We start from the raw sequence: 15,481 nt of genomic DNA on the forward strand, positions 1-15,481 counted from the left end.
TTATGCTACATATTCTACAACCCCATTTCTAAAAAGCTGAGATTCTATGCAAAATGTTAATAAAAACGGAATGCTGTGATTTGCAAGTCATGGAAACCTTTTTGTTTCATTTGATATGTTGTCTTTGTACTATTTTCAATGTTTATTTTTTAAGCATGCTATACAGCATACTTTAACATGCCATCAAATATCCTATGTAGATACAAAAAATGTCAGCCACATACCATTTCAGTAATCTTATTATGAACTACTTCATGTTCTTAGTTGAAGCCTTAATAATAAAATCCAGTGTCTTAAGTAAACCTTTGAGGAAGAATAATATCTTGGATTAGCAGCATTTAGAATAATTTTCTCTTTCTGCACATTGTGAGGATGTACTCATCTTCAGATAGACCAGAAACTAGCAGAATAATGCATATATGTGGTATATGGCAGAACAAAGCGCACAATTGTTTTCTTCTTGTAGTTATTACTATCCTCATGCACTTGTGTGAAAAAAATAAGTACATCCCATGGAAATTGTAGACTTTTCTCAACATTTAAACGAGCATACATTTCCCTCTCTTTGATACAATGCATACAGATAAAGGTGATATACTCCAACAAACAACACATAAAATTGACATTTTGTGGTCATTCTAATAAACTGAATAAAAATTTCAGTCAAAAAAAGTAAGGACACCCTGGAAAAAGTAAGGGTTCTTACTTCTAATTTTATGTCCATAAATGTCCAATCATGTTAATATTAAATGTCAAATTCTACTTTTATGGACTTGGAAAGTATGATAAATATAAGTATTTATCATACTTTCCAAGTCCATAAAAGTAGACTCCGATGTTCCAGATTAGATACTGTTGATTAGACCCTCGTACAGGTGGAACCCGTCTTATTTAAACCTGACATCTTGGGTCTGGTGTTCTCTTTGCTACTGAAGTGTTGTGTCGTCATGCCAAGATCTAAAGAGATCTCTAAGGAGCTTAGAAAAAAAAGGTTGTGGATGCCTGTGAAACTGGCAAGGGATTTAAAAAGGTCTCTAAATTATTAGAAATAAATCATTCCACTGTCAGGAAAATCATCTACAAGTGGTGTAGATTTCAAACAATTGCCAGTTTTCCAGGACTGGCAGCAAATTCAGCCCCAGAGCAGACCATCTGATGGTAAAATAAGTCTCCAAGAACACCAAAATTTCATCACTGGATCTGCAAGTAACTCTTGCAACTGTTGGTGTGAAAGTGCATCAATCTACACTCAGAAAGAGATCAGACAAATTTGACCTGCATAGGAGGCGTGCCAGGGACAAGCCTTTACTGTCCAAAAGGAACGTGAAAGCAAGACTACAGGTTGCTAATAAACAAACAGGCAAAGACCAGGCCTTTTGGAATAACGTACTCTGGACAGACCAGAGATGGTTTTAAAGATATTTTTTTTTGGGCTTTTTGCACCTTCATTGGATAGGACAGTGTAGAGACAGGAAACGAGCGGGAGAGAGAGAGACGGGAAGGGATCGGGAAACGACCCCGGGCCGGAATCGAACCCGGGTCGCCCGCATCCACGGCACGGCACGGCGCCCCAACCACCCGAGCCACGACGCCCCCAGAGATGGTTTTTCAGGAGAAGAACCTCATACCAACTGGGGAAGCATGATGGTAGAGATATTATGGTTTGGGGTCACATCGCTGCCTTGTGGAATGGGAAACTTGTATTCATTGATTCAACTATGAATTCTGAATCATATCAAAGTGTTTGAAGAGAACATGAGGCCATCTGTTAAAAAGTTGACGTTGAACCGGAGGCAGACCTTTCAACAAGATAATGATTCTAAGCATGCTAGCAAATCCACCAAAGGACTGGCTCAGAAAGAAGAAATGGAGGGTTATGGAATGGCCTTGTCAAAGCCCAAATTGGAACTCCATTGAAATGTTTTTTTTTTTTTTGGGGGGGGGGGTTAAAAAGGGCAGTACCTGCAAAAAAAAAAAAATGTCTTGCAACTGAAGCAATTTTGCATGGAAGAGCGGTCAAAAATTTCAGCAAGTTCATGTCAGAGACTGGTGGACAGTTACACACAACACCTACAAGACATTATTTCTGTTAAACGGGGCGATATTAACTTCTGAAGCCAAGGGTGTACTTATTTTATCCACAGAAGAATATTATGTCTCCTGATATTTTTGTTGAATAAATGATTTCCTAACTAATTTCCTTTGTTGATTGGTTACCTTTATCTGTAGGTACTGTATCAAAAGGGTGAATTTGGGTGTTTGTTTGTTTGTTTATTTAAATATGGGTGTTTGTTTAAATATGTTGAGAAAAGTCTACAATTTCCATGGGATGTACTTATTTTTTTTTCACGACTGTAGGCACCTAATCTGTAATGTGTTTAACTGTTGAAGTCCTTGAAAGATTCCAGATACCGCCCATCTATCTGAGACTGAAGTTCCTTCGGGATGCAGTGTGAGTACTTGTAGTTTTCCTTTATCCACTTTCCACCCTCACTGTTCTCAATGGCCACGGCAGCAACACCTACAAAGATTGGAATATTAGAGATAGATGACAAATAAAAGGAAAAGCAACAAAGTGTATTAGTAAGATGTTAAGCCTGGCACTGGAGCTCTGGTGACTGAAGACCATAATATATGATTTACAACATTTTCATATTCCTCAAACCATTCAGTTGTTGTCACATCTGCACTTTCTTGCACTCAAGACTCCACTTCCCAGAATTCACATTGGCCTTCAAATATGGTCAACACAGACAACAATCATCCTGCATTTCACTCCTCACAGGCCCCCCACAGGTACATAAGTGTGTACATAAGCACACTCTCGGCGCTCAGTCACTGTGAAGTACTGTATATGCCCAGTTTTTTGTGTCTGACGTTACCAAGTGTTAATATTGCTCTGCTTTGAATCGTTTTGTTCTTTGGATTTTGCCCTTTTGATATTGTCTCTGACATGCTGTTTGTGCCTCTCTTGATCTTTGCCTGTTTTGTGATTGTACCTTTTGCCTTATGATTTGGATTTGTCTGCCAATTTGCCTGAATAAACTCTCTTCCAGCTTTTACATCCATCTGTCGCCTGCATTCCTGACACCAGTGACTATCATGCCCTGTGAATGGTGACATCCTGGAAGAGTATGCTCCTAGGATAGAAAAGTTTCATCATCAGGTAAAGATGATCAGAATGACGTTTATTGATTTGTAGTGATCCTTCCCTCTAAGGGAACAAGTAGACCTAAATCATGTCAGCAAAATGCCCCCACAGCATAACAATCTTCCAGATGTTGTGCGAAACTGGATAAAGCCATAAATGTGGATCTTCTGGGAGTCCCGAAGACTGGTTTGAAAACCATTGTTTTTGACCATTTGTCTATAGATGAGCATCAGTATTTCAGCATGCAATACATGCATTTATTTTATTTGAAGACAAATGCATGCTCACCTACAACAGATGCTCCCTGTTTTTCTACCAGTTTGATGGCTGCTTTCATGGTGCCCCCAGTCTCAATCCACTGGTCAACTATGAGAACATGTAGACCTGAAAAGTCCCACAATATAAAACACTATACTGAATGGCAAAATGAGAGGTCACAATTGCAACAGAAAAAGGTATTATCAGTATACAATTTGCATTATAAAGAACTTGTGTTTTCTTTGACCTCATGTGACATGACTATGGAGGAGGTTTGAAAGGTATAGTGGTGTTCTATAATTTAACTTTGTTATTACAGCCCAGATCTAAAACATCCATACTGACATTAGGGTGAAGGATGCTCTGCACAATTTGTAGTGCAGAGAAGGAATACAGTGATCTACAGAAGAACTGATCCATTGTAGTCTTCAGTAAGTTCTTTATCCTGGTCAGAATCATGGTGGTTCCAAAGTTTATCCTGGAAGTACTGGAAGTACAGCAGCCAGAATGGGATTCCAGAGCCCCATACATTTGACATACACATTTGTACACACTGTCAAACCTACTGGCGAATTTGGGGGCGGTGGGAGGAAACCAGAGAACCAGGAGGAAATTCACTCTGACATGGGGAGGACGTGCAAAACTCCACACAGACAGTTAAGTGAGCAGAAGATTGACCCTGGAGTTGTGAGGCAGCAAAACCACTCTTTACACTACCATGACACCTAGAAGTAATCCTTATCATACTAAACATCTGAAAACTGCACTGACTCAACTAACTTGCAAATATGACAGTCTTTTTAGGTTCCACCTTATTTTTCAGATACTCATATTTTAACATATTATATGATAATTACTGTGAAGTATTTATTAACTACAGTGAAACTAATTGAGGAAAGTGCAGACTATCTAGCAGGTCCCTGCAGTTTACAGGACCTCAAAACATGTCTCCTGAGTGGTGTAACAGAAAATCGTTCACCTCTTGTCCAAGATGGAATTCTGACAATGCCACAGTCATCCATGGATGGAAGCCATGAGAGCAAAATTGTCTATCCTGTCTGTATGGGAAGAATGACTTACACTCTCTCCTCTAGTGTTACAGGGACACTAGCCAATCATGGGCATCTGTGAGCTCTTGTGTGTGTGGATGAGAGCAGAAAGCACTTTGCTCTGAGTGTGTTACTCAGCATGAGCAACAGTTTAGGTTGAAAAAGTCACAAGGAAAGTTAGATTTCTAATGTGATGGAACTGAGTGAAATAGATTCAAGTAGAAATCAGGTGACTGAGTGAGAACCTTTGAAGCAGCAATCAATAGAAAAGCAAATAACAAAAATCAGGGGTCAATATATTTAAATTAAGGACAGAATTATATCCACATAAGTAAAATATGTAGCTTTTACGTACTGATGTAGTGTCCATGTTACTACAATAAATTTGGAATCGTACATCTCATCTCATTATCTCTAGCCGCTTTATCCTTCTACAGGGTCGCAGGCAAGCTGGAGCCTATCCCAGCTGACTACGGGCGAAAGGCGGGGTACACCCTGGACAAGTCGCCAGGTCATCACAGGGCTGACACATAGACACAGACAACCATTCACACTCACATTCACACCTACGGTCAATTTAGAGTCACCAGTTAACCTAACCTGCATGTCTTTGGACTGTGGGGGAAACCGGAGCACCCGGAGGAAACCCACACGGACACGGGGAGAACATGCAAACTCCACACAGAAAGGCCCTTGCCGGCCCCGGGGCTCGAACCCAGGGGCCTCGAACCTTCTTGCTGTGAGGCGACAGCGCTAACCACTACACCACCGTGCAGCTGGAATTGTACATAGTTCTATATAATAAGTTTAACAAAACACGGCCGTGTATTTGCCTCCTGTTAAACTTGACTCCACAGGACAACAGATGTTCTGATTCACAGCATAGACGGGGCTTAGTCATTTACCAAGAACGCTGAGTTATTCAGAAGAAAATGCCAAGACTGTAGGAGGTTAGGATGCCAGATCTTTGCTTTTTCTCCATCAAGCCAAAGTTAGATAGGCTATGTACATTTCTGATAAATTTCAACCTGTTTGAAAAGTGTTGGTTTGTTAGAATTTCAGTACCTGGTTTTAACACATCAACTCGCACTTCCATTAGCTTTTCTCTGCCAGAGTAGTCCGTGTATTCTTGCATCTGAGTTTCTACACATAGGTGCCCTGCTTTTCGGATGGCCAGAAAGCCCTTTCCCAGAGCAGTGGCCACAGCTGAACCTGAAAACATAGAATTTGAGTGCTACTATTTTTGAGTTATTAAACAAAAAGTATGCATAAATTGCATAGTGAGGTAATAATGACACTCTTATCCAAGTGCATTTTTTGGTTCTAGAAATATAATTTTGAAAGCTCTGTTCCTATGAACATAGAATTATTGCAAAATATTACTTTACAAATAAGTATTATTGCTGGAAGTTATAACATATAGCCCAGAGCCAGAAATAACTTAATTTGAAGCATGCTTTCTTCACTTAAATGCCTAAAAGTGCATGGTAACTACATATAAGACCACATGCAGTTCCGTGTTTGTTCCATAGCCCAGTTTAGTTTTACAAGCCTGCTAAAAATAAAATTGGACTCATTCCTCTCTTAGAGGCTCATCGCCTTCAGCAAAATGACAAAATGCAGTGCACCGAGGATAAACCCCATTGCGTCTATTCCAGCCACCAGGTCAATCGAATCACTTTGGAACGGTTTGAGAAGCTCTTTCACACAGTCTGAAAAGGCCTGCTCGGGAAAAAGAAGGAACAGGTGGCAAGAAGGAATTATAATAATCATAATAATATAAGGAAATCAGGCAATCAAATGATCTATTCCAAAACAGTTGTATTAAATGCACTTGACATAAGATTACGCCATACCTCGTAGTTGCAGTAAAGTCTGGAGGGATCAAGCCACGGAAACGTTGGGCCCTTTGTGTTAGGTGCCATAAGTGACAGATACCAGCCTTCATTTCTCTTCCGAGGAGCAGCCAGCTCATCCATACTGACAAGGAGCAGCTCTTCTGCAATTTCGTAAAAGTCGACCAGCAGAAACTTTGCACTGTTGGACGGAGTGGAGGAGCTCTGCGTTATCACTGACACTAGAGGGCGGTGTAGGAGTGCCGGGTTGCCAGATCGCTTTACTACTTTCCATAGTGCAAAAAAAAAACCGCCCAAGGGTCTTAACAAATCAAAGATAGTAGCCAACACTATCCAGGTTGCAGTTTATTCCTCTTTTAAACAGGATGGAATCATGTCAGCCATTTTTTTACTGATCTATTGCTTGCAGCACTTAAGTAGGTAAAAAAAAAAGCAATGCAATTTATGACCATTATATAAAAACCTTCAAGTATAAACAAAGAAGGGCGACTTATGTGCATTAAGAAGACCATTTACCTCATGAGAACGGACTTGGCAATAAACTTGTTCCTGATACAATCCTATGAATAACAGAAAACGAGTTAAAATTCCCAATCTGGCAACACTCGTTAATACTCCGGGGGGAGGGGGGACAAACAAACAAACAAAATGCATTCCTAAATAAGCTCGTTATGCACCTAAATTGAACAGAACCCACGAAAATACAAACTTTTTTTTATACCGGAGAAGGCAGTTGGGAAGTCTCGGAGCTACTGAATATAGATTTAACATGCTCGCAATGAATGGACCTACATTATATACCGAGCCATATTATTATGACTGAAAGAAAAAAGCGGAATATTTAAGCTTCAACGAAAACATGGGGGGGGGGAGAGAGAGAGAGAGAGAGATTCTTAAATAAATCCGACATGGAAAAGATATGAGAATCACTGTTAAACTATGCATACAGTAGTATACCAGTCAAAAGTTTAGACATTCATAATAATATAAGGAAATCAGGCAATCAAGCACATGATATATTCCAAAACAGTTTTATTAAATGCACTTGACATACAGTGGGGCAAAAAAGTATTTAGTCAGTCACCAATTGTGCAAGTTCTCCCACTTAAACAGATGAGAGGCCTGTAATTTTCATCATAGGTATACCTCAACTATGAGAGACAGAATGAGAAAAAAAAATCCAGAAAATCACATTGTCTGATTTTTAAAGAATTTATTTGCAAATTATGGTGGAAAATAAGTATTTGGTCAATAACAAAAGTTCATCTCAATACTTTGTTATATCAAATCAAGTTTATTTGTACAGTGCTTTTAACAATAAACATTGTCGCAAAGCAGCTTTACAGAATTTGAACGACTTAAAACATGAGCTAATTTTATCCCTAATCTATCCCCAATGAGCAAGCCTGTGGCGACGGTGGCAAGGAAAAACTCCCTCAGACGACATGAGGAAGAAACCTCGAGAGGAACCAGACTCAAAAGGGAACCCATCCTCATTTGGGCAACAACAGACAGCCTGACTATAATATTAACAGTTTTAACAGGTATAACCCTCAACTGTCCTCATGGGGCCGTCCTTCACAGGAGTGGGGCGATAAAACTCCGACCAGACACGGGGCACCAGGATGGATCAAGCAGGTCCGAGGGGCAGAAGAGGCCAGCATCTCAATCCCAGGATCAACATGTAACTCAGAGGGACAGATGGGGGGGGGAGAGAGAGAGAGAGAGAAAGAAAACATGTTGTTAGGTATGCCCTAAAAATGACAAGTATTAAATCTGTGTGGTAGGCTCGCAGAGACGAGAGTCTTTACATCAGGCATGACACACAATGGCATGTTAATATGGTAAAAAATATATCATGACCTGCTCTGGCTGGATGCTTGATTGGGTGATGGGAGCACACTCCTCAGCAATGATGAGATGCAGATGGGACCCTTAGGCCTGGCCAAGACAATTCAGTTACATTTCACCGGGTCTGGGACATGCGACAGAATGTCTGACGGCCGATTCCCTGCAGGCTACGATAGCCAGTCGAGGTCCCCACCGTCTCCACCAAAAGATTTCCTGTTGACTCCATGTAACTCAGAGGGACAGATTTGGGGTGGGGGGGGAGAGAAAGAAAACACAGGTGGTTAGGTATGCCCAATGTCACCTGAATAAGTAGGAACAGTATACATATTGCACCGAGTACAAGCAGGGACTCCGGCAACTAACTATGACAGCATAACTAAAAGGAGAGAGCCAGAAGGTAACACAGGCATGAGGGAGCCCCGGGACATAAAGCAGCCAGCCACTGCACCGTCAACAAACTCGAGTGAGCAAGCGAGTGGGGACTGACAGCATCCATACATCCCAGTTTACCAAAACACTCTATGTCTGAGGACCCTCCAGATCTACTCCTTTACCTCATAAACACCATTAACAAAAGGCTTGACTAAACAGATATGTTTTCAGCCTAGACTTAATATACCCTTTGTTGGCAATGACAGAGGTCAAACATTTTCTGTAAGTCTTCACAAGGTTTTCACACACTGTTGCTGGTATTTTGGCCCATTCCTCCATGCAGATCTCCTCTAGAGCAGTGATGTTTTGGGGCTGTCGCTGGGCAACACGGACTTTCAACTCCCTCCAAAGATTTTCTATGGGGTTGAGATCTGGAGACTGGCTAGGCCACTCCAGGACCTTGAAATGCTTCTTACGAAGCCACTCCTTCATTGCCCGGGCAGTGTGTTTGGGATCATTGTCATGCTGAAAGACCCAGCCATGTTTCATCTTCAATGCCCTTGCTGATGGAAGGAGGTTTTCACTCAAAATCTCACGATACATGGGCCCCATTCATTCTTTCCTTTACACGGATCAGTTGTCCTGGTCCCTTTGCAGAAAAACAGCCCCAAAGCATGATGTTTCCACCCCCATGCTTCACAGTAGGTATGGTGTTTTTTGGATGCAACTCAGCATTCTTTCTCCTCCAAACACGACAAGTTGAGTTTTTAGCAAAAAGTTCTATTTTGGTTTCATCTGACCATATGACGTTCTCCCAATCCTCTTCTGGATCATCCAAATGCTCTCTAGCAAACTTCAGACGGGCCTGGACATGTACTGGCTTAAGCAGGGGGACACGTCTGGTACTGCAGGATTTGAGTCCCTGGCGGCATAGTGTGTTACTGATCGTAGCCTTTGTTACTTTGGGCCCAGCTCTCTGCAGGTCATTCACTAAGTCCCCCCCCCCGTGTGGTTCTGGGATTTTTGCTCACCGTTCTTGTGATCATTTTGACCCCATGGGGTGAGATCTTGCGTGGAGCCCCAGATCGAGGGAGATTATCAGTGGTCTTGTATGTCTTCCATTTTCTAATAATTGCTCCCACAGTTGATTTTCTTCACACCAAGCTGCTTACCTATTGCAGATTCAGTCTTCCCAGCCTGGTGCAGGTCTACAGTTTTGTTTCTGGTGTCCTTTGACAGCTTTTTGGTCTTGGCCATAGCGGAGTTTGGAGTGTGACTGTTTGAGGTTGTGGACAGGTGTCTTTTATACTGATAACGAGTTCAAACAGGTGCCATTAATACAGGTAATGAGTGGAGGACAGAGGAGCCTCTTAAAGAAGTTGTTACAGGTCTGTGAGAGCCAGAAACCTTGCTTGTTTGTAGATGACCAAATACTTATTTTACAGAGGAATTTACCAATTAATTCATTAAAAATCCTACAATGTGATTTCCTGGATTCTTTCCCCCCATTCTGTCTCTCATAGTTGAAGTGTACCGATGATGAAAATTACAGGCCTCTCTCATCTTTTTAAGTGGGAGAACTTGCACAATTGGTGGCTGACTAAATACTTTTTTGCCCCACTGTAAAATTATGCCATACCTGGTAGTTGCAGTAAAGTCTGGAGGGATCAAGCCATGGAAACGTTGGGACCTTTGTGTTAGGTGCCATAAGTGACAGATACCAGCCTTCATTTTCTTCCGAGGAGCAGCCAGCTCATCCATGCTGACAAGGAGCAGCTCTTCTGCAATTTCGTAAAAGTCGACCAGCAGAAACTTTGCACTGTTGGACGGAGTGGAGGAGCTCTGCGTTATCACTGACACTAGAGGGCGGTGTAGGAGAAAACATCTCATCTCATTATCTCTAGCCACTTTATCCTTCTACAGGGTCGCGGGCAAGCTGGAGCCTATCCCAGCTGACTACGGGCGAAAGGCGGGGTACACCCTGGACAAGTCGCCAGGTCATCACAGGGCTGACACATAGACACAGACAACCATTCACACTCACACCTACGGTCAATTTAGAGTCACCAGTTAACCTAACCTGCATGTCTTTGGACTGTGGGGGAAACCGGAGCACCCGGAGGAAACCCACGCGGACACGGGGAGAACATGCAAACTCTGCACAGAAAGGCCCTCGCCGGCCACGGGGCTTGAACCCGGACCTTCTTGCTGTGAGGCGACAGCGCTAACCACTACACCACCGTGCCGCCCAGGAGAAAACATTCCTTTGTGTTTCTGGTCCATTTTGACAGGATTGCATCACATAATTCCTACAGATTTTGTAGGTGCACCGTCATGCTGCTAATCTCCTGTTTTACTACATCCTAAAGGTGTTCTATTGAATTCAAATCTGGTCACTGGGAAGGCCAGTGAAAAATATTGAACTCACTGTCACATTCATGAAACCAGTTTGACACAACTTATGACGTATCTGTTATTCATAGGATTGTATCAGGAACAAGTTTATTGCCAAGTCCGTTCTCATGAGGTAAATGGTCTTCTTAGTGCATATAAGCTGCCCTTCTTTGTTTATACTTGAAGGTTTTTATATAACGGTCATAAATTGCATTGCTTTTTTTTACCTACTTAAGTGCTGCAAGCAATAGATCAGTAAAAAAAAATGGCTGACATGATTCCATCCTGTTTAAAAGAGGAATAAACTGCAACCTGGATAGTGTTGGCTACTATCTTTGATTTGTTAAGACCCTTGAGCGTTTTTTTTTTTTTTTTCCACTATGGTTGGACTGGAAAGTAGTAAAGCGATCTGGCAATCCGGTACTCCTACACCGACTCATTCATACGTTTTTCTGTATTTTGACTACTTTCTACATTATAGAGCAAAACTGAAGACATCAAAACTATGAATTAACATATGGAACATATAAGACATTATGTGGGAGACAAAAATGTATAAAACAACAACAAAAAAAAGTTTCATATTTTAGATTCTTCAGCGTATCCAGCGTTTCCCTTGATGACGCTTTACACACTATTGGCATTCTCTTAACTAGCTTCTTGAGGGTGGTTGCGAAGATGGCAGCCAGCACACACACTTCGCTATGAACTCCTCCAAGCTTTGGGCACCATTTGCTCTATAAACTAAGGTAAACTTAACGGAACATCACTTTCAAGAACTGGTATGTGAGGAAAAGGACAATATAAGAACTAAAGTCTAACTTGTTAATGATTTTGGGAAGATACACAGACTTTTTTTCCCTCCCTCTTCTTTGAGCTAATGCAAATGGGCTAACTAGCCAAACGCTAAGACATCAACATGACAAAATGAGTGAAAGAAATAAAGGGGAACATTTTGATGGACTGGAATGATGACTCTCCGCTCAGCTTATGCTCTCCCTTACCTGATACTCCTATCTCAAGCCCTAACTCCAAGAAAACATGCTCAAGAGATAATGATGAGGTATCCAATGCAGACATACTAAAAGCTGTCCAACACTTAACGAGCAGGTTCATATCTCTCGAACAAAAGATAAGCCAAAACACTGAAGAGATTGTGGCTATCAAAGAAAACATCGAAGGTATCGAACACATGGCGAAGACAAACATCGACAAGATGCAAGTGATGAGTCGCTGGCTCGGTGAACAGGATGGAAAAAATTGAAGAAGCAGAGCATTACAGTCGATGCTGGAATCTGAAACTTTTCAACCTACCGGAATCCACCAATGAGTCCACGGAAGCTCTAAGAAAACAGATCTTTCAGATTTTTGGACAAATGGCTCCAGATGAAAAAAACAAGCTTGGCTTTCTCGTCGACACGATTTACCGAGTTGGACACCCCAGAGATGACAGGAGCCCTCGTCCTGTGATAATCCAATTCACCATGTGCACCTTCAAGCAGAAAATATGGAAAACTTCGATGACCACCACCGTGATGACGGAGAAAAAGCTTCGACTTGCGGAGGATCTGACATATGGGGAAAGACAGTGCCGAAAGAAATATTGGCCACTGGTTGAAAAAGCCAGCAAAGATGGAAGAAAGACTGCATGGTGTGGTCCAGATGTGATCATTGAAGGAAAGAGAATCACTGCTGACTCAGTGAAAGATGTCTTTTGAGACACCCATAGGTTTGTCCCTATCTCTCCAGCTTCAAAGCTGAATGTTTTCTTTTTTTCCATTAAGGGGGAAAAAAATAGAAAAGTTTGTTTATAAACCACTTGTTAGACTGTTAGACAAATTTGTTACTTCATGCATTCCAGTTATAGTTACTTAAATTCAGGGGCGTATCAAGCTTTCCAAAAGTGGGGGTGTTCTGGAAAGGGGAAGCCATATCATTAGAAATCGGTTTATGGCTATATACACGCCCGGCGTGTACACTGTGATGTACTGTCAATGACCGATATGGAACTTTTTCATACCCATGGTCCATGGATGCAAATGAAAGGGAGGACATCAGAAAGCCTATAAATCCAGTTGACTCCAGCCAAGTTCTGCATTTCATGCAGAGATCTATCTTGTTGGGTTTTGGTGTTGTTACTGCCAGGGCTATATAATTATTCAGTAAGTGAAGGCAAAAAGTATTGAGTGATAATTCTAGGTAACAGGATACTGTTCTATAACAGAGATGTCAGTATTGCTGCCTACACTGGTATACACTGATATAAACAAAACCAAAAACTTCACATAGCCCAAGAAGTCATACACAGTGTATAGATCATACACCATCATGCATAACAGTTTGGACTGGGATCGCTTTGTGTGAGCAGGAGGCATGGCTAATCAGTTCATGTTGGAGAAGCGCAGCATCCTGGAAGGACCTCTTTAGTATAGCATTCAAATAAGATGGGGCAGTTCCTGCTTTTAATGTATTTAATTATTCAAACTTGTGTACAAAACTTGTTTGCATCATGCATTACATCAGGTTTAATGCATAAAATTTGAAAATGATGCAATAGACTACACATACAACAAACACTTAATGGCCAAATAACATTACTGTACAACAATTATTGAACATTCATTCGATTTGAAATGCCTTTAAATCTCAATTGAAAAACTCTTCTAAAAAGTGATAAGCAGTTATAATGCATGAAAAGTAGACTTGGTACAAACACACACTCGTAATAAAAAACTTGCCTCAACTGACTTTACAACTAGTAACTACTACTATTTAACATCACTGTCAACAAATCCTGACAACCTTACTTTACCCACACACTATTTGTGTTTGAAACAACCAAATGTGTTTTTTCTTTGCTCCTTATAAGAAACAAATTGTTGAGCAATCATTTGTCTGTCCAACAGGTCAAGTTTGTTCTTCTGAACATGACACACAGCTACACTATTAAGATGTGTTTGTGTCATGCTACTTCGCAGCCACGTTTTCAGCCTTCTTAGAACAGATCATTCATACATTACTCACTTTTTAATATTATACAGACATTTAAATGCACATGTCAAGCAAACCTATCCAAGTTGCTTTGGATAAAAGTGTCTGCTGCTACTAAGTATAATGTAATGGAACTTAACATTTTTGGATGACATAAGAGCAGTAATATAATCAATGTAGGTTCATATAATCAATCAAGGTTTTGGAGGTTGTTGATACTTCCTTTGCTATTAGACATTCATCATTAAAATGGTGTACCCCTACTTCAAAAACAAAAAGTTAGCCACTCGCAGGAGATTGAGGAGGACTCAATATGGTTCTACAAAATAGCTTAATTATCCCCAACGTGATCACACAAAAGCCTAAAAACATGTTCTACTTCTCCACGTATTCGATTGGAATACTAAATACTGGCCTCTAGTGGTGACACAAACAAGACAGTTTTGGTGACTGAGCGAGTCAGCCAAGTTCGGGTGAGAAAAACTGTTTTGAGTCTGTTGCGTGGCTGTTTTTTGTCTAACGTTATGGCAATAGTTTACTTCCTTGTTACACATTTTATAGTAGCTGTATAATTTTCATAATGATGTCATTTTAATCTGACAAAAGTGCGGGGGATGAAATTGTGTTTCAACAAAAGTGGGGGGGATGAAACGTACGCATCCCCCGCGGGTGATACGCCCCTGCTTAAATTGATTACTGGTGCCTAAACTTTAAAAAACTCGTTCACACTTTTGAGGCATTTGCACAAGCAAGCCTTTTTTTAAGGCTTACATTATCTTATTTATTTCTGTTCTCCAGACATTGTGCTCTTATTTTTTTTATATTTTATTTTTTTCAGCGAAAATGAATGATTTCAAGTTTAACTCATTGAAAATGGTCTCACTTAATGTTAGGGGATTAAGAAACAATATAAAAAGAAAAGCAATGTTCCTCTTTCTTCGAAAAACAAATGCCAATATTATCCTCTTACAAGAAACACACTCTTGCGACTCAGACAATAAGTTTTGGAAAAGTCAGTGGGTAGATCAAGCTTACTTCTGTCATGCTACACATAATTCTGTGTTGCACTACTATTTAATAAAATGTACAGGTGATATCTTAGAAACCTACAACTCTGATAGTGGTAGATGGGGTATTGTTTTATGCAAACTGGATAATGCTTTTTTCATAATATGTAATGTATATGGTCACAATGGAACCACACAAGCCCGAACTATGTTTACAGAAATCTTGTCCAGAATAAGGGAATTACAAAGTAAAAATAAAGAGGCATTCCTGAATATAGGAGGAGACTTTAATGATGCTCCAAATGATAGGATAGACAGAATTCCAGGGAGAGTTTCTCAAAATTCACTTTTCAAAGCCACTCAATTTATGAGCCAAGAATTATCAGTAATAGATGCATGGCGTTTTTTTAGTCCAGATTGTAAAGAGTTTACCTGGTCTAATACAAGAGGGACATTACAATCCAGGATTGATTTATGGTTAACCTCCTCTTCATGTTTACAATTCAGAAATTAATCACTCATATGGGCGACACGGTGGTGTAGTGGTTAGTG

At 40.7% G+C, this 15,481-nt stretch overlaps 1 protein-coding gene across 2 annotated transcripts; it reads right to left on the bottom strand.

Annotated features, from left to right (window-relative positions):
• Window positions 1-15: 15 nt before the first annotated feature.
• zgc:174895 (uncharacterized protein LOC100126024 homolog) lies at window positions 16-6,540 on the bottom strand. Of its 2 annotated transcripts, none has more exons than XM_060943709.1 (5): window positions 6,087-6,407; window positions 5,524-5,670; window positions 3,440-3,535; window positions 3,000-3,140; window positions 16-2,521 (listed from the first exon to the last, which is right to left on the bottom strand). In XM_060943709.1, exons 1-5 carry the CDS (start codon window positions 6,229-6,231, stop codon window positions 2,379-2,381), a joined length of 672 nt encoding a protein of 223 aa, XP_060799692.1. In that variant the 5' UTR covers window positions 6,232-6,407; the 3' UTR covers window positions 16-2,378. The 2 variants fall into 2 exon arrangements, with proteins under 2 accessions (XP_060799692.1, XP_060799693.1); XM_060943710.1 differs by lacking the exon at window positions 3,000-3,140 and having other exon boundaries at window positions 18-2,521; window positions 6,087-6,180; window positions 6,315-6,540.
• Window positions 6,541-15,481: the final 8,941 nt, after the last annotated feature.

The sequence above is a fragment of the Neoarius graeffei genome, chromosome 17 (assembly GCF_027579695.1).
Source record: "Neoarius graeffei isolate fNeoGra1 chromosome 17, fNeoGra1.pri, whole genome shotgun sequence".
Lineage (NCBI taxonomy): Eukaryota > Metazoa > Chordata > Actinopteri > Siluriformes > Ariidae > Neoarius > Neoarius graeffei.